Raw genomic sequence first — 25,218 nt, 5'->3', positions numbered from 1 at the left:
GGCCAACCTTGAAAAAGAAAGTTGTCTATATGAGGACACAGTTATTATACTTCAAAACAAATGGGATTGCAGTAGATACAGATGGAGGTGGAGCGCCTATTGGGATCGTGTGAATCAACTGACAGGCATTTTCATGTTTGACCAACCGACTGCTCAGTTGCAGCTTTAGTGTTTATACTTGAATCATAAAATGAATCCATAGAAGTCCAAATTTTATTTGTCGGAAATGAAAATAACCCTGTGATTGTTGTCTTGGAACTTTCTTTTTTAATTTTCAAATGCTGCTTCTCTTTAATGAGACCCTTTGTTAAAAAGTTTGAGCATAGAGAAGAAAAAGACTCGCTAAAACCAAAAAACAGTAACAAATAATTATTGTAGAACAGATTCAGGCAGAGAAAATAAACAGTATTCTGTCCTGATTATTTGACTCTAGACTTTTAAGTCAAAGGTTTCCATTGGTGCGGACAAGGAAAGCGTAACTTATTTTTGACTCGTCTCTTCAGTTGTCAGGTATTATAAGTTGACTTACGGACACCCGTGTTACCTTAACCAGGCATTTATTTGCGTCCTTCCAATTTTTGTATGCAGACTTAAGCAGCATCACACTGTAACAGAATAAGCATTATTTTTAATCTAGCAAAACCTCAATGGAGACAAACAGGTCTTTATTTTCACACCCAGCAGAGCATTACTCCCAACATATCACTTCACTTATGGTGTCACACCTTTGCTAATCTGACACAAAGGTAACTGAAACAACTGGAGCAAGTTATAACTCAACACGGAGCAAGTTATAACTCAACACAGAGCATTTTTGATTTTAAAACAGGCCTAGCTCCATCCTTTTGCTCACCTTCCTCCTTTAGTATGAGCAAATATGAACTTAAATATGAACTTAATCTGTTTAATTTTGAGCATTTGGGTTTATGGCGTGTGCTACAAGTTTACAAGTGCTTGAGAAAGTAGACCTGCAGGCCCGTTCTGACTTAAAACATTAAAATGAATTCTTATTAAATGTAGCGTTACGCCTGAAGGGGACAACGCTCGCAGGAGACTAAAGCTACGTTTGCGATTAGATTAAACGTAACATTTTGATTAAAGGACATGATTAAAGCATTCATTTTAATGCTTATGTAGATGTTAGATGAGACATACGCTGCTAAGCACTATTGTTCCCGTGCTCTAATTCTTCCATTAAATGTGCATGCCAGCCTTGCCCTTGCCATAAATCAGTCATGCCCCTACATCACGGATACGTCTTCCCTTTATCATTATAAATTTATGCTTTCTGTGGCTGACAAGGAAACTTGTGTCCCTGCGAATCACTGCACGTTTTAATCTCCCATAATGAAAAACAGAACTGTAATGCATTTAAAGGAATTTAAGCAAACTGGGGACGATACGCGAGAGCAGATAAACCCTCGCACCTCCAAGAGGAATGAAAAGTAACAGTTTTCACGAGCAGCAATAATTGAACAGCGCCGGGGATTCTCCGTACCTCTCAGTGCCATCCTTGTGCATTTTTTAACTTGGACAAACTAGACGCAAGTTAGACTAAACTGTAGCTAGTGCAACATCTGTGTGAGCTGAGCCCCCTCTCACTCACTCGCTCGCTCACTCACTCAACAGCGGGTGAATGTTTTAAAGGAGACAAAAAAAAAAAGGTCTGCAGTGGATGATGTGCTGGGAAGACGGTGTTCTCATGAATTACATCTCCATAACTGCGTCTCCCACTGACAGTCTCAAATGGGCTCTGACAGAATGCTGCAGATATTGATGGATAGCAGGATGCAAGACAGGCTTAATTGCAGTTTGATGAGTCAAGGTTTCTCAGAGGCAACATATCACCCGCAGACACCCACAGGTGGAGCGCTTCCCTGTCTTATACACGGTGGGCTTTCTCTTCGTATAAATACAGTCATAATCTACATAAATATTGGCTGTGGCACAGTTAATCTCGTTTGAAAGGTTTATTAACTTGTTACATACACCTCTGCCAGTAAATTGACTTTGAATAATCTTCCGTGGAGATCAAACAAAGATAAAGAAAGAATTTTTTTCTTCTTTGCCATGAGTCTGCGCCAGATTACAGTGTACAAGTGACAACTCGGGTAACAATAGTTTTCCATCTTATGTGTTACGCTGAATGTCAGTCATAACTCACCCGTTAACTACTTCCACAATTCTGTGTGCAGCATGGTGGGTTGGCGGCCTACTTTACAGCCTCCCAACGTTCATATAGTTGATTTTCTCGCAACGTCTCCGCAGTAGTATGGTGAGTTTCCACATAGTTGATAAAGCTGCAAAAAATTTGTGCTCAAAGTCAGTTTTGCCACTTGTTCCTCCTCCCCGACTAAAATATTAATAAGACAATCCATCTGTTCATACATTGCAGCCACTGCTGACTTAATAACAGCTCCTAATTTGGATGAGGAAACACTGACTATGTCTCATTAAATGTACCACGGCTGTCATTAGCAAGTCGAAGTAACTGGGGGGGGACTGAATGGCAATTATTGCCTGTTAGCGTCCAGGCTCTGTTAGTGAGCGTACAAATGTGCTGCAAACTTTCTCAGATGCCTTTTTGTCATATTATATTGGTAAACAGATGTTCCATAATGTCTTTGCACAGAGTATGTGAAGCAGTCCCTACAAATCTTTACACATGTGCCACGGACAACATATTTGCCACACTTTCTAAATGTAGCCAAGCATCAATACTCCAAGACTTTGCATGACAAAAAATATAAGCAATAAAGGTCATAAGTAGGTGCTGAATGTATGCAGATTGTGAGAAAGCTAGTTCCTATGTGTATACAATTGCAAAAAATACATATATATATATATATATTTATCACAAATTATTCATTAACTATCTGTCTTGACCAAGGAGGGAGCACATTTCTCTTAGAGTTCAGTTTATTTAGTATATTCGCCACATAACTGACAGAAAAAAATCCTGTCAAACCACTTCAAGGGCAGCTCACTGGCAGTCATGAAGTGCCATCTATTGGCAGGCAGGGGAACGGCATCATGAAAGTGCTGCAGTGCAACAGGGAATTAAGTTTTTCATTATCCTGCAAGTCTAACATAACGCCACAGGCTCATGAAGCTTGTGCCACTGTTTCTTTTGGCCCCTTCCATAATTACAAACTCGTTTGATTTTGAGATGACACGGTACTGAATTTTTTTTTTTTCTGATTACTTATTCATAGCAACTGTCCTTACCTAAGTTTCACTCTCAGAGCTTTGTGTCTTTGTGTCTTTTCGTCCTGCTTTGGCTGTCAGTCACTGTCAGAGATCTGCTCTGTTCATATAGGGGGAGAAGGGGGAGCCTGGAGTCCTGGGGGAAAAGGGGGAGAAAGGAGAAAGAGGAGATCCTGTACGTATTTTCCTGCACTGACATTTACAATGCCGCTGCATTACAGAGTCATTAACTGAGGCTTCCCTCCCTCTCCCACAGGGTCAGCCAGGTGCCGAGGGATCTGGCGGCATGAAAGGACAAAAAGTAAGTCACATCAATGTCAAGTGGCAAATATGATGATTCCCTCTGTTTCTGCTCCTTGAGACTCTGAGGCTAAACCTCCTGAGTTAGTTGTCTTCTTCTTCTTCGAGTCCATTTATCCTCCAGTGATCTTTAAAATCATCTGCCAACAAATAATGAAGCTGCCGACGATTTGTTGTGCGTGTTTGTTTTTTACATTTGCAATTGTTTGTATCATTTGCTCCTCTAAGCATGGTCCAGCATATTTTCTCATTACTGACAGGTTGTGTGTATGCGTGAGAGTGTGTATGTGTGTATTTTTGTGTTTTCTACATGTTAATATAATAGAGTCAGAGCAATAATTTGCAGAAGAAATCTCTTGCGGTAAAGACAAACAAACCAGGACCAGAGTTCTCAGTGGTGTCTGTACGGTATTTTCTTTAATTATCTATCTCAGTGTGCCTCTTTATGTGTCACTAAGCAGGAAGTTAGGTCTAAAGAAGAATGAAGTATTATTGTTCAAGCGGACAGAGCAATTTGCATATTTTTACAGTAGCTCCTGACTTTTAAACTGTAAGAACTTAACAAATACGCAACAAATTATTTTACCACATTGCCCTATATTCCAATTCCTTTACATACATTCAAAATGATTGCATTCTGTAATTTCAATAGGTAGGCACTGAGAGGTAGGCACAGCTTATAATGCATGCAAAACTTGATTTTGAATTGATGTATGTGGAGTTCAGTTGATTGCGTTTGTTTCTAAAGCAGTCATACCTGCAGAGGTGTGAAGCTGGAGCTGAATTGCTGACATTTCCATTATTCAGTGCTGTCATGTTGATCCCGGGTATGTATAATTCTGGCTGTGTTCTGCAAATTATTTTAGATAGCTGGGAAAATTGAAGTTTTGGTCTGATGCTGGTGATTTTAGATGATGAGTTGTTGAATCACCAAAACGATTAAACTCCTCGATTAGGTTTATCGCACTCAAAATTTTCACAGCATTTCATACAGGTGGGGGTATTTCTGTCAGAGGTGCAGCCTGGCCTCAGTAGGCTGTATTGGCAGTTTGGTCCCCTGCTCCTTTGGGACTGTGAATGGGCATCCAACTAACTAAAACGAGTAAAACGATGCTCGAAAGGTCTAAGGACAAATGTTAGACACGTGAAACTTTGTGCAATTTTTTTAGTAGGAGAAGAAGAAAACATGAGCTGTTCATGACAGTAGAGGAAAACTTGGTACTATGTGGTTAACTCTATGGCTATGGCTGTCCATCCCAGTGCTGTCAAGCTATTGCACTAAAAGTCATTTGCTTGTATTCCAAGAGGAACAGTTAAAGGATGACCAGAGTCTTTTGATATATGGCACGGGCAGCATGGAAATGTGAACCATATTTCTCGAAGTCTTACAGTCCAAAAGTCAGCCAGATTCATCATCGGGGAACAATGCATACCTCTGTGCAATTTCATAGCAATCCATCAAACAGGGGTATTTCTCTCTGGACCAAAGCGATGGACTTACTGACATTGGCATCCCCAGAGCCGTGCCACAAATGAGTTGTGTGACTTTTTTAACTTGTAAGATGTGGGTATTTTTAAACTGACATTTAAATCTCTGGAAACCTTTTTATGTTAAAAAGTGGTAAGGTACAACATGTGTTTGTTTTGGGTTTTTTTTGCTCTATTACAACCACAAAAATTGCAGTTTGTAAATTGCAAATGACAGAACTGACGCTCCCACGTGCTTTGCCAAATTAAAAGGTTCCCTGGGGCACTTAATAAACCCATTACAATGCTCATAGGTTACATGATATGGACATACACAACGTTAATTAGCATTCTGTGTGAGACACCTGAGAGGCGGTATCCCAGCACGCTCTTTAAGGAGAATTATGTTTTGTTTCTGCTCGTCTTTTGGCTGTGGCAGTGTTTTCACCAAAGACTGCTCATGTTATTTCTTTCTTAACTGTTGCTCTTAAACCTATTGATGTAGTTGTTCCAGGTACCCTGTGGCAGCTTGCTTTCAGCACTGGTTTCTCAAGTGCTTTTTTATGTTCCTTCTTTTTTGTCACTGCCAGCTTGTCGCTCTGTCACCGTCATAAGCAGCCACTGATACAATGTTTCTGTTGGATTTTCAGGGTGATGTCGGCCCTCCTGGTCCTCCCGGTCCTGTAAGTAAATCTATGCAACCCCGCCTCACAGAAATAGTCTTTACTATGAGTTGGCATGAAATGGCATTCTTAGGTTTCATCCTGAGAGACAACACACCGTGCTGGATGAGTCATGAAAGCATTTGTTTGTACTTTTTCTTTGTGACGAACACAAAAATATGTCCGATGTTTGTACGTCAGCGAGCTGCTCGTAATAGAATTTGGGAACCGAGGAGAAGAAATCAAGAGCGGTGCAGTGTTTACCTTTGCAGTCACGCCTCGACCATGGTGGCATGTCATCTTGTAACCAATTTCCTTTCTTTGACAGTCCTCCAGCTCTGTTCTATCATTAAATATATACTTTTTCTTTCTTTCTGTCTTTCTTTTCTTTTTTAATATGAGCAGGGGATCAGTGTTGATAAAGGGCACCAAACATGGGCAGCCTTTTTGAGGCAGATGAGATTAGTCATGTTGAATTTCTCTGGAAATAGCTTCCTCTTTTTTTCAGATAATAAATTCACTGATAATTGGCAGCTCCCTCTGAACTATAAACCACATGCATATCTGGGAATTGTGCACGGAATAGCTTTCACGGCGCTGAAAAGCTACGAACTGTGACTTTTTGTGTGTCTGGCATCCACAGAACGCATTTGCACTCATCAGATGTTAAAATCCTTCGCCTGGGAGTCTTTGTCGTGTGAAGTAATGGGGGTCACGCGGTACGCAGCCCGCTCGTTGTGCTCATAATTTTAAATTACAGAATTACAAACCATTACAAGCCCCGATCGTACTTTTTTTTCCCATTTGCGCGACAGTTTCAGCTGAAAGGCAGATCAGAAACAGAAACACTGACGTCACAGTGGATGTCTGACATATGCTGAAGGTGGCACAGAGTGGGTGGCGCTGGCAGGATAGAACTCATTGCTTAGACATTTTAAAGACAAAAATACACTGTGACGAATCAGGTAAAGATCTCTGAGGCAGCAGTAATGATTCCAAAGGGAGGCAGTAACTATTTGTAGCCTTTTTTTTTTTTTAAAGGAAAGAAAGAAAAAAGGATAAAAAAGTATCAAATGAAAACAGTCTCAAAGTCTTTGTGTCTTAAAAGACTTTGACATTTAGATGACTCGGCCCTAATGGGTTTTGTTCTGAAGATCTGCTTCCTATTGAACTTCTGAAGGCTTTAGACGTGAGCTTGGAAACAAAGTTTGATGGCTTTGATTCTCGTTCTCACTTTCATTGCTCGTTAGCAAATGATTCATAAGGAAATTAGACAACTTAATTATAGAGTGAACAAATATTACTCAATTTCTGCTGGTTTCACTGGTTTCTGTGTACCCAACAAAAATGTCATTTGATAAAAATGTATGTCAATGCAAGAGTCGTTTTGTTTATTTGTTTGTTTGTTTTCTTTTACCTGAATTTCGTTTCTACTCGTGGATTAAGAATTTTTTTCTATCGAAACAGAAATAGAAATTGTGTTCATTGTTGTGTAGTGAGGTGTGGGCCACCCAGGATATAGGAGATGTGTACTAGAGCACACGGCAGAGAGGAAAACATTAGTCATTTGATAAATGAGGCTATTTGAATATTTAGTACCAGGCTCTGTCTGTGCTCTCTGCTTTCCCGTGGCAGATAATTTTGGCAGTTAAACATTGATTTCCCTTACACAGCAGAAGCGAGGGTTCAGATCATTACCCTCCCTTCATAAACCTTCTTGTGCCTGTGTTTATTAGTGACAGGGAGGAGCAGTGCGCTTACAGGCATGCATGGTCATCACTTCCCCCAATGTCCTTAAAGTGGCAAAACAGTCTTTTTTAGCTCTGAGACTGTGCTGTTTTTTATTGTCCCCGCCTTTAAAATAGAGCTTATAATCTATTAAACTGAATCTGTTATGCCAGGTTATGTAGAGCAGTTATTTACGGCTCTGAAGTAAAAATTCGGACAGAAATTGAGTCACATGCTGATGACAATGAGTAAAGACATTGAGAATATGCAAGTTGAAGGTTGACTGATTGCGCAGGGATGCGAGGTTTCAGTATCTTTGTCAAATCTTAGTTTGACTATTGTTGCTAAAGGAAGAGAAAGCACCCCAAGGTGCCCCTTTGCAACAAAATTTCCAAAAGGTTTAGAGACACATTTAGTAAGGAAATAAGAACAGCTGGATAGAGAGGAAAAAAACGATCAAAGTTAAATGAGAAACAGTCCGGTTACTAATGAAAATGATGTCAGCTGTAGGCACATGCAGATATCTCCCACAGATATGGCTTTTAGTCCCCAGATTGCTCCTGTTTCCTCTTGCTTCTGATATCATTAAATCTTGCAAGAATGACCAGGTTATAACTGCACGCAGGCACAAAACACATGGTTAACACAAGAGGCCTGAGGACATTTAGATATAATGAGTTCTGATGATTGCAGATAGATGCACTAGGCCTGAAACATCAGATCCACTTTAAAACCTTTTGTCCACTTTATACCAACATTTCTGTGGTGAAGCTCATATCCAGATTGTCTGCCTTCAGTAAATGTCTCCAGTGTCAGCACTGAAATGTGATTGTGAGCAATCCAACTGAAACAATCGCTCGTATCATCGCCGGCTGAACCGTGCCACCTCTACCCGGCATGTGCATGCTCTGAAAGGCAATTGTGGTCTTTTGTAAAACTGGATTTTATGGAAAACATCTTTATTTTTCAAAGCAAAGGATTTTGTGGAGTCACTGTTTACTCGTTTTCAATTTGTGAGCAGTTTAGCCAGTTCGCTCACAGGTGTATCGACACGTTTCATTTCAAACTGTAATCTGATTTGATGGGGAGTGCGTTAATGGCGGGTCTAACAATATGAAACTCGGAGCTCCGTACAAACACTTTGATTTGCGACTTTAATTTCGGTGCATCATGTGGTCTTGACCTCGTGCTTTTCGTTTAATTTTGTTGTAGCAGGCTCTGCCTAGCTGTACTGTCACCCCATCTCTGAGCTGTATTGAAAGTATACCGCGAAAGAGAAAGGAAAAATACGGATTTAATCTTTTCTTATCTAACCTGGGTTCAGACTGGTGGCAGGAGAGCCATTTGTCAATTAAATAGAAGCTGCCACTCATGCTTTCTTAAAATATTCAGTAGCTCAAATCACTTTGTTTCATTTTATTTATTTATGTCAGTTTTCACTTGCACTAATTGTGAGATCAATTAACTTTTTAGAGAACACTGTGTCTTTTTCATTACTCCTAGGTGATGACAGCACATGGATTAAGACAGCTTTCTGGAACTGTAAGCAGCTGTCTATGTCACCAAACATGAAATGTTTATGTAGTGTCTTATTTCCTCGAGCTCCTTGTTCACACTGCACACAAAGTACGGTACAGTCAAATTTTAAAGTCATCTGCTTTCTCCTGTTCTTTTTTTGTTTTCTTTTCTTTTCTTTTTTAAGGACGAAATGAAAGAAAGAGCCCTAAAGGGAGAAAAAGGAGATGAGGTGAGATTTTCTGTCATTATTAAGACAATTTAACTACAGGAAACTAAGCATTAGGTTTCAGACATTGCCTCCAACACCACAGTGTGAAAAACACCAATTTCTTATGTAGCGTCAACAAAAGCGGGACTGACATTTGATTTTTGAAAGAACAGTGGGACTTCACCTACTGTGCAGTTTCTGAGTTGAATTTCATCCTTGCGCTTTGTAAAGAAGCACAAGGTGAGCCGCTGAATAAATTGGCATGCAATTATTGTTTGGACCTCAAAACAACAGACGCATCTACTGAAAGCAAGCAGATTACAAAAGGCCACTGACGCAGTTATTGACCAAAACATCAAAAGACAGTCAGCTAAATGAAAAGAGAAAAAAAAAACAAATCACAAGCAGAGATGCAGAATCAGACTGTCTTTGTCAGTGCATCAAGTTTTAGAAAATCTATAATAAAGTGTCAAGTCTCTGCCTTAATTAAAGTATATTTATGTCAATGCTGAAAGAATCACATGTGAAATATTTGAAATGGAAGGGTTCAAAAGTAAGTGGACACGCCCAGAAGAGCGGAAGAGTGGAGCTGCCTGTCAGATTGAGGCATAAAGAGGTCATCATTCACATGAAGGAGATCTAGAGTCAGAGAGGCGTCAGAGGTTGTTTGCCGTGAAGAAGTACAAAGTGGGAAAATAACTGGTACACAAATATCGTTGATGGCTGGGAAAAATATTTTTGTGGTTAAAAAAAAAAAAAAAGCCCATTTGTAACTGCATGGCAAGTGAGAAATGTTTGTGGCATACATGTGTCCCTGTCAGTGATTAAGACAGCATGACCTCAGAGGATTCAAAACAGGATGCAAAGCCATGGTAACCCTGCAAATAGGAGAGAAAATTGTGCAATTTACAAAAAAAACAGACCAAAAAAAGAACAATAGGAAGCTACAAGAGCTGTGGAACAATTTTCTGCAATGACACAAAATGACACAAAATTAACCTCAATCAAATGTTACAAAGAGGAGAATGTAGTGGGGAGAAAAAAGGAATAGCTCAAAAACCAAAGGTCATGTGACCTCATGTGTAAAGCATTGTAGCAGTTCTGAAGTGACAGTGCGTACAGGAGCATTATGTGTGGTAATATTCACAAAAAACATCCTAAACATAAAGTAAGAGAGAGCAGGGTGAAGAGTGGGACTATCCTCAAGTGACTGAGTCAAATACTCTAATCTAAGTGTGATTGAGGATGCAATCTGCTTGCTGAAGAACAGACTGGATAGCAGACTATCAGCAGAGAGACCACTCAAAGAGGAAAGTGGAAGTATAGGGAAGGCCTGGAGACTGCAGCCGGTCACTGAGTATATCAGCCCCCTACTAATCAACCCGTAAACACTGAGCACCGTGTTTGTGTCATAACAGCGACACATCATAGTCGGAGTCAAATTAAAGCTGAGAATTGCCACATTAATCATATTTCGGTGTTTCTTTGTTGAAAAAGCCAGAAGAACAGTGCAAACATTTTAAAAAAAATGCAGTGTGGTATGAAGGCAAGAGAAAAATTTCACATACTCATTTTTTTTTCTCAACAGCTGCTGATTTTATTATATTCACATTCTCAGTGCAAGAAAAAAGCTAACTTGGCAAAGGAAATATTCTGTGTTTTAACCTTCACATCATATGCTAACTTCACGAAAGTCCTTGAAGACTTTTTTTTCAAACCTTAACCACAGTCAGCCAGAGAAATGGCTTGGATCTTTATACACATCTTGAGAATGGATGTTTTTCTGTTTCCTTTACTTTCTGCAGGGGGAGAGAGGCGCTCAAGGACCGCAAGGCTTCAAGGTGACTTATCAAAGACTTAACCTTTGCACTAAAACTTGAGTATCTACTGCCAAGAAAATAAGGCTACAAAATTCCTTCCTGTCCAACGTAGTACTCTCTGTAACTCTCCACAGTGTTTGTACACCAGTAGTCGCAGCAGGGGATTGCTGATTTCTCTGTCAGATTCTTTTTTTTAGAAGGGATCCTGTCTTCGGTGTATATTTGTTAGGTTGGCAGTAACCCTGCGAAGTCCGGTGATGTTATTGAGCTGTTACCGGAGGGTACCGTGCTGCACAAAGTTTCTTTCTGTTGTTTAGGTTTTACCAAATACTCCAAAACATTCATGGAGCACACAAAAGTTCTGCTGAACACTGAACTCAGAAAGAAATCAAATCTATGTAGTTTTTCTCTCAGCACTGTATGACAAAGCACAGAGGTCAAGATGTTTTTCTTGCAGTTTCCTACCTCCCGTGTGCGTCTTATTCACCCTTTTCTGTGATTTAACAGGGAAACATGGGGCCGCCAGGACTAAAGGGAGATCAAGGACCAGAGGTGAGGCTTTGTGTTTATCTCTGGGGTGCTGTGCCATTTAGAGTAGGTCAAACTTTGATGTCTGAAAATGTGCTAAATACAAGGTAAAACGATACACGTATAGGCATGAAAGGCCATTATAGCTCTGACCGAGGAGCAGAATAACAAGAGCTGCTGAGGTTTTGGTCATTGATGGAAGGAAAATAAAATAAAATGCACTGAAATTCAGAGTTCAGTCCAAATTAAATAACTCTAAATCTGCAGTTTTGGTGTTTCTAAGCCTGTTTTGTAAATGAAGTCTTTTGAATAATGTTCATGATGATATCAAGTGTTAATTAAGAAAAGACTGTCTCAGTGCTACTGTAAAAGATGTACTGTGAGATTAAAGCCAAGATACAGTAAAAATTCAGTTGCCATGGTAACATGTGAATCATTTAGATCATCCTCATATATATAAAAACAATACAGTTCAAAATGGAAGTGAATATGAGAAGCTTTTACAGAATAACAGCGTAGCTTTAACTTGAAATACCGCATGCATGCAAATATACTGTTGCTCAGGCAACTTTTCATGAAATTCTTTGGAAAGTCAGTGTTTGCATTGTAGCTGGGCTGAGCAAGAACACCCAAAGCCCAGAAATCATATCTATAACCAAACAAAGAGAATCGAATATCCATAGTGTTGGTTTTCCAGGGGAAGCAAGGCCCTCCTGGATCCACTGGAGCCCCAGGACTCCCGGGCAAGCCAGTAAGTGTCCTGGCATCATAAACACCAGCACTTCATGTCAAGCCTTCCTTTTTCTCATCGCCTTATCTGTCACCTTGCAGTATCGTCCTCTTTCTTAACGCCACCAGCCAAATAGAGAGATAAATAGATAAACCTCAGCAGGCAGAGATAGAGAAGAAGTAGGGGAGAAAAGTCCAGAATTTTTACACAGACGATCAGTAATCAAATTTAAGAATTAATTAGTGGAAAGAGGCAAATCTAGGCGCTTTATGCCGGGAACGGAGGCAGAGGCCCAATCTGTTCTCCACACCTGCTTCGGTAATGAGCATCTGTCTTTATTCAAAAGCAGGGAGGGAAAAGAGGCATTTCATAAATCCTGGCTAAGGGAAATTATGTTGGAACACAGCAGCCTGCTGAAGCAGTGAGGAGGAGGAGATAAATGTGTGTGAGAAGATGAAGGCCTGGTGATAGATGTGTCTCTTTTCACCACTATTTACAGGGCTCACCAGGGGAGCCAGGGGTACCTGGGAACGATGGACTGAAAGGAGAAAAGGTAGGTAAACTTCAAATCAAGTCCTCACCTGAAAGCAAAGAAAAATGAAGCTATGATGTTTTATTACAGGTTCAACATGCCAGACAACTTGCAAAGATGCCTTTTAGATTATTTACCCTTCGTCCAATCCTCAGTCATTGTGTAACTTTGTGTTCCTGTCTCCGGTGCCTCTCACTCCTCTGTTTTTGTACACAAATGTTTTTTTTCTTCTTGCAGTTATATTCCAAACACTTTGCTGAAAGTGGCAAACTAGAAAAGTGTGCAGCTGACATGCATATTTGATGGGGTTTGTTACTTGTCAGAAAGAATGAAGATGCACTCAATTCTCCCCACCCACCATAGTCACTCTGTTATTCTCCAGAGCAGAGAAATAGACCCAGAGTGCTTAAGCCTCCTATATTCATTCACATAAAATGCTTAAGCCTCTTTTTTCCCATTGTATAATCCTCCTTTGTCAAATTTGCTATACTGACTCCAATCTAAGAGGCACTTCATTCGTGTGGAGCTCTATGAATAAATGGGAGAAAAAAAATAAGCAGCGTCTGTGGCTTAAATATGAGGCTGGGGCTAGAAGGCAGTTAGCATAGCTTAGAGTAAAAAATGTTAGCATAATTATATATATGCTATATGCTATAAAATGTTAGCATAATTATATATATATATATATATATATAAATATATATATATATATATATATATATATATATATATATATATATATATATACATATATAGCGCTTTGAGTGCCTTATATATCGTTTTGAGTGCCTTGAAAAGCGCTATATAAATCCAATCCATTATTGTTATTATTATTATTAATCAATCAAGCAATCGTGATTTTTTTTTTTAAAAATGGGACTTTACTGTGGAAGACTGTCTCTTGAGCAGTAATAGCTGCTAATATTATTGACAAAACAATAAAATGCTACAATTCTTTCATTTATTTTTCAAGCAGTATTTTCCAAAAACAAGTAAAAAAGGAAAAGCTATATGAATGCTAAGCATGGTGGCAGTCTTTACCCAACAATGCTGACATGCTAATTTGTAGCAGCTAGTCATTACCACCATGCTAAAAATTGATAAGTATCAATAAAACACTGTTGAGGTTGATACCAAAGGCATAGCAAAGAATAAAGATGAGGGCTCTGTGTTGTTGAAACTTCCTGTTTCAACAACACAGAGCCCAGGAAAATCTGTGGGAGAGATCCAAGGAGAAAACTGCCGACCAAAAAGAAAAAAAAAAAACATCTTGATGAGCCCTAAAATTTAAGAGGAAAATCATTGTCTGAAATTTTTCAAAGCTTTCAGTCCCTTTGCATCTGCCATAAAATAAACATGCCCTTTCATAAAAAGATCACCGTAGCAACAGTCAAACATGGTTGTGGAAGTGATTTAACAAGGGGAGCAGTTGTTTTTTTCACATAGGGTCAGGTGGGTTTGGATAGTTTTTTTTGATGATTTAAAACATGTGAGTGTGACAAATATGCAAAACAAAAGGTTCTCCCACTAACATGATGCGCTGGTGTTGACATCGTTCACATGTGCATCCTTGCATCTTCTCACCCTTTTTTCACCTCACTGTGTCTAACTAACACTGCACTTCCTTTGGCTTGTTAAGAAGACAGGGCTGGTTTAATGTTTTTTTATGGAGAAATTTCTAAATAGCATCTGTCTTTCTGTCTGTAGGGGGATTCTGGTGGAATGATCGGCCCACCAGGACCTCCAGGTCCTAAGGGTGAGCCTGGCGAACCTGGGGGTGGATATATGGTGGGTATTATATCAAATGTAGACAGTAACCTCACCTTGTTGGGTTCAGCCCTGAAGACACAGGATGCAGCATTTAAAACCATTAATGCAGTACAATAAAACAGCAGATGGAAACACAGGAGACTTTCAGAAATGCAGATCACCTGCAAACAGCTAGAGTAGCAGCAGGCAAGTTAAAGAAACTAAGTCCTCCAGCAGCGCAGATGCAATGATGTTATGAAGTAGCAATATCATTAGAAAGTCTACCATCACATATCCCCATCCTGGATAATCACCTATCCTTGTAATTGGAGCACATAGCTGTTCAGTTTCTTTTATAGACATGGCTCTGCATATAGAAATGTTCATTATAGCTTTACCAAAGAGGCTGTGCGTGTGCAGCCACAGCCTCAATCCCGGTTGATGGCACTCGCACTTCTCAATCACCTGTGGGCTTCTGCAGCTTTAAACAGTCGTGTTTGTTTGTGTGTGGAAACTCCAATCTGAACATTAAGCCCAACAGCAGACCTACTAATCAAGCAAGCCAAGGGTACCGTGAGGAGAGTAATAAAGGAAAGATTGTGTTCAGGCCGACGTATTTAAACCTCTTAACATTCTCCTGCACTGGGAAAATTGGAAAGGGATTGAAAAACACGGCTGTGGGTGTCAAGATGGGGTGTTTACCACGTGAAAATGACCTCTCACAGTGTTGTATGCAATAGGTGAAAAAGCTAAACTAAGAAAAATGGCTTTCATTTAAAGCAGACATATTTCTGTCTTTTGAAAATACCATTAGTGTGTGGAGATGTAGGAAGAAATGTCCTTAGCATTTATGGACGTTGTCATATAAGACAAAGGTAAGGGAAAAGGAAATAAACAAAACACATCTTTAACGAGTTAGCCTGCTCAAACAGCTAAGGACAAAGCCACTTTCATCCATGTGGGGTCGCCACAGCAGGTAGCGCCGCACATTTGATTTGGCAGATTTTTGTATTCAGTGCCCTTCCTGACACAACCCCAAAGGAATCTGTTTCTCCTTCCACGATCGTTTCCTTGTTAGGCAAATGTATAAACCACTGAACTAAGATGTCACACACTTTGTTGAGCTTGCCTTCAACTGAATAATGACCAGCTAAGTCTTTGTACTTTAAACATGCTGTTTATATAAATTTCTATAAATTTATGATCTACTCTCACATACCGAGGGAGAAGTTCTGTTTCAGTAGAGTGGAAGTGCCCCACTAATGTCATCAGATCTCATTGGTTTCAAAAGTTCTGTACTTCCCAAACTTTAGTGTTTTACGTTTGACTGAACTGGTCCATTTCTCCCCAAAACTGTAAGAACTGCTGTGTTGGCTCAAACCCAGCTTCTGCCCAGCTAATTTACAATGTAGGACTTGCACCACAAATACATGCTGACCACAGAAATCAATGTCTCATCTGGATCGTACAGTAAATAATGCCCACACCTCGATTCCAATCAAGGTTTTTTGTTTTCTCCCCCAACCCCCACCCTCTCTGTGGTACGGCATTATCACCTTGCATCTGTACAGTGAAACTAATCAAATTGTTGTAAGCAGTATTGAACATGTGCTCATAAGGCAACACTGTAATGTGTGTAGCTCATACTGATTCAAGACTCCTGTTTGAATTAAAGCACTAGGGCTGCTTCTCAGGCCTTACCTCAGTTCTCAAAGAGAATTGCTGATCAGTGTGCAGTGAATTTCTATTCTAAAGTCTTCTTTGTTTTTTTGTTTTGTTTTTGTTTTTACAGGGGGACGGGTTGCCTTTAACTAGAGGGTCTCGTGGACCTAAGGTAGGTCCTCCAACATCACCAAATAAGCAATAAAAAGTGAAAAAGAAACAATTCAGCTAAATAAATTTAATTGTACTACAAAAAAGAAGAAGTTGTAACAAATAGCTTACCTGGCACGAATTCCAGGATAGCATGAGCTTGAAAATGTGTCACGGGAATGAAAACGTCCACACTTTGCTTTGTTCTACAGAAGCTGACACTGACTACATGTGTCATGTTCTGTAATGATGTAACATTATGTAATCCTAGGCTGAGACCTTAGGGCTCTGTGTGGCTATCTGAACACTTTGTTCAGATCTATTGATGCAATATTCCTCTGTGGGAAAAAGTAAGTGCAGCCTTGGCTTTACGCGGTAGCGCTGCTCCATTTAGCTCAAATAACTTCTTATAGTGTGTTTTGCATCATTGTCCTCCTGATCGTACTGTGCTTCACTCAACTTCTTGACCACCTTTCCATGTAAAGTTTTCTCATTTGCAAAATGTTGCTCTTGCATGCAGTGCCCATGTTAAATCCCCTCCATAAGCATTCCAGTGAGATTCTGATAGGATCTTGTGTGTAGTTTTTATTTGGCCAGACCCTTCTTTAACCTTTAATTTTCTTCTTTTTGAGCCATTCTTTGCTAAATCTACCCGTATGCTTGAGGTTATTACCCTGTTGAAAGGTAGCTTTTTGAACACATTGCCTTCAAGGACACTGCTTTACAGCTTCTCCTTAAAACTGGCCTCTGGTCTACTGCGTTTAAACCATTCTCTCTGATTTCCTTGAGTGCATTATTCCAACAAACCTACCTTGAAGTTTATTATCAAACTAATTTTGCTTTGATGGTCTTTTTTGGATTACACTTAAACATTACACAAAGAAGTTTTGAGGTTCTTGGAGACTTTTTTTTTACTGCTCTACATCATCTTCCATGTTATTTACTTTTTTTAACATGAAGATATATCTCCTGAAGTGCATCTAATACCAGCTGGAAATCACTAATATGACTGATATCACTGAAATTGTCATAATATGCTTGGATATCAAAGAGATTTCATTTTTTTCTGATCACTTTGTACTATCAATATCAGTGGATTTGACATGGAAAAATAATTGCACAGTTGAGTATCTTATGTATCATACATAAATGATGGACATAATTAAAATCTGCATCATAATGGCCTTCACCGCGGTTATGTTTTCTTTCTTTACCCTTTAAGCAAAGAGGCTCAAGATAACAGGAAATGGATTCTGGCAGTCTTTGAATACTTGATGAGCAATGCAGCAGCCCTTCCTTTAGCTGGATTCACCATCATTAAATCATCACTGACCACTCCCTTGTGTTTGTGTTAGGGTGAAAGAGGCATCCCAGGATTGCCCGGAGACCACGGTGAAAAAGGCGAACCTGGGGAGAGCATTACAGGGCCACCTGTGAGTATGATGTCGTATTGATTGGTCAGTGAGCACCAAACCATTTATTATTTAGTGGCACCCTTGAAACATTCAGATTCCTGCTTTTGTCTTAGGCGTGGAAAGAACGGGCTACTCTCTGAATACTGGAGATGTGTTTTTATTAGAAACATCGGTCATTACTTGCTCTCTCACCTCATCATGCACGCTCTGGGGTGCTAGTTTGAAACTCAGATTTGACAGTGAGTGAGTCTGTGTTCATTTTTGAAACACAGGGTTGTAGACAGCGAATCAATAGAGAAAAAGGTGTCTAACACAATTTCTTTATTGGATCCTGGTTGCTAGAGGGCAGGTGGTGTTAACAAGATGTGTGATGTGTTTTTAGGGCCCCGTGGGACCCCCCGGGGAGTCAGGAATTGAGGTGTGTGCGATAAATTTTCTGTTTCCACAACACACAAACAAGATGTTCAAGTTGATTTTTAAAATTTTTCGTCCAATTAGCCATGGATCTCTCCTTGGCAATTTTGTTACAGCACTATTACCACTAATTGTGGGTGACTGTATAGGGCAACACTGCTAGCCTCTATCTTGGTATTTTTCAGGGCTCTCGTGGACCCCCGGGTCCATTTGGCCCCCCTGGAGCTCCAGGAAGAGAGGTGAGTAAGAGCAGCCTGTCCTTCCACTGTTTTCCACTCCCTTGTACGTTTACAGATAAAAGATGGCCAGAAGCATGGAGAAATGTCAGCTACCAACTGTGGATGAACAAGTACAATGTATCACAGCTCCTGGACACAAATCCCCACCAACTGAGAAGAGTGTGAAAGCTGAAATTTATAGCCTTGCCTGTGTGCTTCATATCGTAACCAGAAGTGCTGTTAACTCCTTGTTCTGTCTCAATTAAAGGGCTCCCCTGGTAGGCCAGGTCCACCGGGGCCTGCCGGCCCTCCAGGTGAACCAGTAAGTAAGAAAATCTCTGTTTTGCTTACAGCGGTTCAGCATCACTGATCAGCCATGAGACCTACTGAGATCACCTCAGTGATCACCAAGTCAAACTCAGTATTCAGACTGTAGCTCCAGTTTTGGGATAATAAGTAGCTGTAGTTCTAGTGTTCAGCAACCGACACCACATTCAGGAAAATGTTCCAGTTTACAACAAATTGGCGGCCCCCTGTTGTTAGAGCATATTTTTATTCCTTTCTTGTGTCTTTGTGAGTTTCAAATGAGGAGCATTTACTAAAGTGCTAATAGCTGTAGTGTGAGTACCTCACCATTCCTACCGCTGCTGCATCAAAGCCTTGAAATTTTTGCATTTTAGCCCATTTATATTCATGCGTTGTAAAGATAGCTATTTATACCATTTTATGTTTTTTTTTTTAAATACACGGGCTTCACATCAAAATGTTGTTTTTTTTCTCAGCTTCGGAGAACAACAATATTTTGAAGATTTGCGGATCATGTCTCCCAAAATAACAAAGTTATTAAACGGTTTCCTCAAGCAATCCAGATAAAACTGAGAATGAAACACTTAAAGCAAACTTTGTTAAATATGTTCAAGGAAAAAATCGCATTCCAGGCATGTAAGTCGGTCTTGTGTGCCTTGTGATGTTTTATTAAAAGAAGCAGTCGAGCAAAAATAAACAACTGCAGAAATCTCATTAAAAAAAGAGAGATGAGATTTGAAATTAAGGCTTTTTTTTGCTTCTTTTTTCCTAACAGACTGCCCTGCCGATTTTTGGAGACATGGGTGCTTTGCTTAAGGTATTTATATCTCCATAGTTGATGATAATTGCATTGTTTTCACAGAACAATTGCATGCAGAAGCGTGAGGGTTGGTATTTAAAATGAACAGCATTTGCCGGGGTGAAACAGTACTATTCCACTAATACATGGATGCAATCACTTGAGAGATATTGTGAGAAAGCCCTTGAGTGCCTTTATCAGGATGACTGGGAGAAGGAGATCCAGAAAATAAAAGAAAACAATTTCACGAGAAAGCCAGGATTACTCATTCACCAGAGGTGCACAGTGTGACAACATGTTTAGTAAAGCCTCTCAGTGTGACAATGAAATATTGAAATACCACACAAGTGCAATGCAAATAAAGTGAAAAACAAGATTATAGAGAGATTACTGTCTCAAAAGATAAGATCGGCTTCAGATATGCATTGTATACAGTTTTACAGAAGAATAATTGCTAAATAGCACTTCTCCATTCAAACAATGTGTCACCACTCGATCCAAAAGCCTCAAAACACTCATGCAAAATGACTTCTCTTCTGCCCTAGCTCCTTTTTAATTGTCTCTTCTCTACATTTTACATTACTTAAACCTTAACCCTCAATATGTAAATCTGAAAGAATGTTAACTTTTGGGACATATAAGTTTGTCCCAAAATCAGCAGATAGGCAGCACTTTGAAACTGTTTTCTAACATATTCCTCATATATTGGAATATATATTGTTACAGCAGTGCTCAGGATCCCAACCTTTTCTGACCAGTGCTGAATGTGGACCAGGACTACACAGTTAAACCTAATACCAGACACTCCTCAGTATCTCCTTATAGTACAGTGTTAAAATGGGATCAAGTACTCCTTTAGTAGCTTTTACCTTTCATAATGCAAACACTCTGTCAAAATAAATGCAATTTCCGTTTCTTTTTTTCCACTGACGTAGATTAGTCATCTTAGTACGTGTCGTTAGCTGCAGGACAGCACTTAGACAAATTAAAGCTTTTTCTTTTTAATGCTTAACATACGTCAGCTCTGACAATAAATATAATGCCTTCACATGATTAATCATTGATAGATAAAGCCAAATGTCAGCAGACTTATTATTTTCTGTCAACCCTTCCTTCAGAGTCAACTTATTTTGTCCATTAAGTGCTCCGTTAGATTCATCTACTGTTTACAGCCTTCATCAGAGTCACGTAATGCCGCTGTGATTAGTACTCTTGACACCTCGATGACACCTTAAAAAAAAGCGCTAAACACATTTAACACGGGTATTGTTTTTCTTTTCATTCATGTCAATAACAGCATGCTCTTATTATTTTGCCATTGTGTTGAAGTCTTTGAAGATTAGGCTTAAATGGCAATATTGAAAGGATGGCTTTTCATTTTATTTTTCAAATTTAGTGAGATTTTGTTGTTGTTGTTATTTTTGAAATGCATTTGTTTTTACTGCCTTTTTCCAACTTAAACTTCCTAATTCTTTTCTGTGCTAGGAGTAGAGTCTATAGTGTATCTAGAATAGATCAAGATGCGATGAAGTGCAATGCGATATGATGCAATATGATACAATGTAATATGATAGGATGCAATAGGATGCAACGTGATGCATTATGGACAATATAATACAATGCAATAGGATGAAATATGTGGGATGTGATGTAATATGATACGATATGCTGTGATATGATAAGATGTGATGCAGTTCGTTAGGCTCGGATGTGATACAAGGCAGTACAGTACAATGTAATGCAATAAGATACGGTGAGATGAGATGTGATACAATATACATTTTTCAGGGGTCAGTGCTGAAATGCCATTGTAGATTTTATGTGCACCGTAAGTATGTCGCTGGCAAAAAAAATCCAGTATCCACATGTAAAAATGGTCTTAGTAAAAGCTGTAAAGCAGCACTGCTCAAAGTCACTTGAGCAAAATATCTGGAAAGTCCTTATCAAGATCGAGTAAACTCATTTTAAAATACTCAAATACAGCATTGCAAAAGCCCACTAATCCTGCTGCACATACAGTAAGTCCGAGTCACAACATGCGGCAGTGCCAATGGAGTTGGTCCAATGATATTTAGGTTCTCACCTAAATGTCACAGTCAGTGAGTTTGACAAAGTTCACCACTCACCTCAGTGAGAGACACTCTTGGAGGCACTCTAGGTGGGTTCACATTATTTCTGCTCTGTGGACATTTTGAGAACACTTTATGTCAGTTGAGGTCTTGTCCTCCACCCAGGGGATGTGACATAATAAAGGGCGAAAATACAGTGTTCCAGCTCAGCCTGATGAAATCTTATCTGTGCTTCCACTTTTGCTTCCTGCCTTGCCTGCGCTGGTAGAATGCCTGCAGTGTGTGCCAGACGAGAGTCCCAGGGCTGCCTGGACAGAAGGGAGAAAAGGGCTCCCCCGGAGTGCAAGGAGTAGAGGGCTTGGTGGGAGAAAAGGTACAAGTGACTCATTAGCATAGCAGACAATTTACAAAAAAATGTGACTTTGATTTGCATTGCACATCATGCTTTCAGTGCTCCTTCATGATATTATGATATATATATCATAATATATATGATAGATATATATTTTGAGTGCATGCTTGCACTATTGAACACAAATCCATTATGGACTCCTTTTCCAAACAGGGAGATCCTGGGGTCAGAGGTCCGATGGGTAACCCGGGAAAAGAAGGTCCAAAGGTAGGCAAGAAGATATCAAACGTAAACTTGTGAAATAACAAAAACAGATTTTATAAAAATAAATAACCCATAACCCATTTTATCAGCATGGCAAGAATGTGTAGAAGATATAGCCTTATTTTATGATATTGTTTGCTTAGATGTGCATTTAATCTGCTAGACAAAGATTTGCACTGAAAAAGCTTTTCATAAATTTATTTTTGCATTATTCCTGAAAGCCTAAGCAGCTGTTCCACAACTCATATTATTCTGAACACACATAGGTTTTCACTGCAGAAGTTGTTGCTATGGATACAGTCTTGTACCATGGTGAAACAGGCTAGGCAATTTCAAGTTGTGTGCTGGAAGATACATTTTGAAGTTTACGCCCATCAGACTTTAGTTTAAGGTTGTTTTTTTTCTTCCCTTTTTCCTTGGAAAAACATTCACTTTTCCCTACTTTATTGCTTCTGCTTTCCCGCAGGGAGTAAAAGGAGAGAGAGGGTTCCCAGGCCCTATAGGTGATAAAGGTGATGAGGTGAGTGAAGAAAAAGTTGAGTCTAAACAAATTAATCCAGTGGTTATCTAACCAGGTCAGAAGTCACCGTGACATTGAGAAAGAGGTTTTTCAAACGGATGTAAATATATTCTAATGTTGGCCTCATCTTAAAGTCCGTCTGCTCTGAGAGTCTGTTTTCAAAAGAAGCTATCAAAAGCTATCCGCAGAGCTGCATTTGCACTATGCCCTATCTCTTGCTCTCCAAGGAACTACTTTATGAAGAACAAAGCCTGCCCTGCATGTTTGTGTGTGTTCATTTAAAAAAAGACAGTGTTGAAAGCAGCTGAGAAGTTTCCCATAGGTCAGCTTTCAGCACTGAACTGCCATGGCAGAAGAGTTTTGCTAGCAGGCACACTTGCTACTAGATTATAACAGCTCAATAAAAGACATGTTTTGGTCAGATAGCAGAGTTTTTTTTTTCTTTCAGTGATCAAAGAAATGCATGCAATGGCATTTCTAAAATATAGCAAACAATACACTATAGGGCCTAGTCGCCAAATAAATTAATAAAGGTGTCACATGATGAAGTGCCCCACAGTAGAAAATGTGATGTTCTGCTGCTTCTGCATACTCAGATAAGCTCTAAAGGAAAGAAAATACAAGCATAAGCTCAGAAGTCATTACAGTGTATAGAAAAGCTTTTGAATTCATCCTTTAAAATGTAGCATAGATTTTAACAAAACAAATGTGACACCACAATGACCAATAATTTAATTTATCCACATTTTAAGAATATATGCTTGATGTGCTCGGAGCAGCACAGCTGACGCTCAGCATGGCCACATAACTCTCCATCAGCACTATAGTGTTTGTACAATATAGGATCCAAACAGAGAACTCCAAGGTAGACAAAATTTAAAAAAAAAAGGCATTTTTATTAGGTTGACAGAAAAGTCCAATAACTATATCCAACAGGGAGTTAATAGAGATCCTGGAAAACCACAGGGAGCCAGGAACAACAAGGATACACAGGCTGAAGGAATGGCTCTATCTACACACACTGAGCACTGATAGGAAACTGGAGACTAGTAGGGAACAGGACACAGCTGAACATAATTAATACAGGTGAGACTAGTTAGGGCACAAACAGGAAGTAAAATTAGAATGAGAAACGACAGACAACAAGCCACAAAGAGCTTCCAGGTCAGGAAAATGAAGCCAGTGCAGAAGTGCCCAAAATCTACATTCTATGTGAAAGCCACCAGCTGTGGTTGAAAATAAGACTTTGTGAAGTCTATGGAGAAATGTTTTTCCATCTTGACCTCTGGAAAGACTTTCCTCCTGAGTTCATGGGCTCACTCACTTCATACTAAATAAAAAATTAAGTCTATTTTGTAAATCTCGGCCATGTATGTTTCAATTTGGAGACACATGGCTAGCAAATTAAATCACAAGTCATTAGCCAGTGAGTGTGCGGTTTCACAGTCAGACCCACCCCTTCTTGTCGCATCTGTTTTTTTGCAACCAAGATGGTGATGGTAGAAACGTTCATCTGAAAGCTTCAAAGTGGGACTTCAGAAGCCAGTTTTCATGCTCTCTGCGGCCACCGCTGTAACAAGGAGACACTGAAACAAGACGGATGAACAAAACATAAATGAGCTTATTCAGGGAATGCAGAAAGACAAAGACAGAAGGAGGAACAGATTGGGAAACACTGAGAGAACTAAACAGACAATTAACAAACTGAAAGTAGCAATTGAAGTGAAATACAAATCAAAATTCAGAACTAGGCAGGAACCAGAACTCAGAACTACAGAAAGTTATTACCAGAAATCCATGAAGTAAGCGCAGAAATCAGAGACTATTTCTGCACATGTGTAAACCACTACACTATGAAGCCTCTAGTGATGCAGAAAAATATTAATGTAATTATTCTTTTGATGATAGTAAGTAAATTTGAAAAAATAATAACTAATTTTGTCTCCTCTAGGGGCCTTCAGGAGCACCAGGGCTACCAGGTGTGCCTGGTCGAACAGGGGCCCCGGTAAGAAATCCATCCTCCATGTGGTCTAAAATTATGCAAAATCTCTTTAATTGTTTCATACGATAAAGTAGGTGTTCTATTCTGTTTGCAGGGACTCATGGGTAGACCAGGTCCAATGAGCCAGCCTGGACCCAAAGGAGATAAAGTAATGTTTTTACTATTTCTATATTTTTCTGCATACCATAGGCAGAGTGCACGAATTTCTGGATTTTATATACAGTGTATTGTCAGTGGGGAGCGCACATTAAATGACCTGCTGGTTACATGAGTGCTTTCAGCCACTGCTTTAAAGCCTGCGGTAAATTGTTTTGACAGAGTATATTAATGAAATTGCACTGTCCTCTTGTTTCCATGTGTGGTATCATGAATCTTAAAGACAGATTCATAAAACAGAAAAACAAAATAACTGCAGTTGATGAATACTTGAAAATATTAAATAATTTAAGATTTTCCCCAAATTTTAATATATGCATCAAAGTGCTAGAAAGCAGATAGACGTCTCATGAGATTCTTTTTTGTTTCCCAGGGTCGGCAAATGAGATTCACTTGATTACATTAACATGGGACTGTGGCTGATAAACATTTGCATTTTCAC

At 39.5% G+C, this 25,218-nt stretch overlaps 1 protein-coding gene across 6 annotated transcripts in view; it reads left to right on the top strand.

The window, feature by feature from the left end:
• LOC146505253 (uncharacterized) overlaps positions 1-25,218 on the top strand; it is a 98,159-nt gene that overhangs the window by 57,168 nt on the left and 15,773 nt on the right. For all 6 annotated transcript variants that reach the window (XR_014877420.1, XM_085181744.1, XM_085181747.1 and 3 more), the window contains 21 exons: positions 3,320-3,382; positions 3,464-3,508; positions 5,625-5,657; positions 8,868-8,906; positions 9,067-9,111; positions 10,896-10,931; positions 11,418-11,462; positions 12,136-12,189; positions 12,668-12,721; positions 14,408-14,488; positions 16,242-16,283; positions 17,617-17,694; positions 18,059-18,094; positions 18,276-18,329; positions 18,577-18,630; positions 19,390-19,431; positions 21,751-21,855; positions 22,048-22,101; positions 22,565-22,618; positions 24,570-24,623; positions 24,715-24,768. Coding sequence is in view for 5 of the 6 variants with exons in the window: in XM_085181744.1 (XP_085037870.1) it covers positions 3,320-3,382; positions 3,464-3,508; positions 5,625-5,657; positions 8,868-8,906; positions 9,067-9,111; positions 10,896-10,931; positions 11,418-11,462; positions 12,136-12,189; positions 12,668-12,721; positions 14,408-14,488; positions 16,242-16,283; positions 17,617-17,694; positions 18,059-18,094; positions 18,276-18,329; positions 18,577-18,630; positions 19,390-19,431; positions 21,751-21,855; positions 22,048-22,101; positions 22,565-22,618; positions 24,570-24,623; positions 24,715-24,768 (1,122 nt within the window). In the remaining variant the exon portion in view is untranslated. The remainder of the gene's footprint in view (positions 1-3,319; positions 3,383-3,463; positions 3,509-5,624; positions 5,658-8,867; positions 8,907-9,066; positions 9,112-10,895; positions 10,932-11,417; positions 11,463-12,135; positions 12,190-12,667; positions 12,722-14,407; positions 14,489-16,241; positions 16,284-17,616; positions 17,695-18,058; positions 18,095-18,275; positions 18,330-18,576; positions 18,631-19,389; positions 19,432-21,750; positions 21,856-22,047; positions 22,102-22,564; positions 22,619-24,569; positions 24,624-24,714; positions 24,769-25,218) is intronic.

Source organism: Neolamprologus multifasciatus, chromosome 13 (assembly GCF_963576455.1).
Source record: "Neolamprologus multifasciatus chromosome 13, fNeoMul1.2, whole genome shotgun sequence".
NCBI lineage: Eukaryota > Metazoa > Chordata > Actinopteri > Cichliformes > Cichlidae > Neolamprologus > Neolamprologus multifasciatus.
This window is presented reverse-complemented; position numbering and strand designations above follow the sequence as displayed.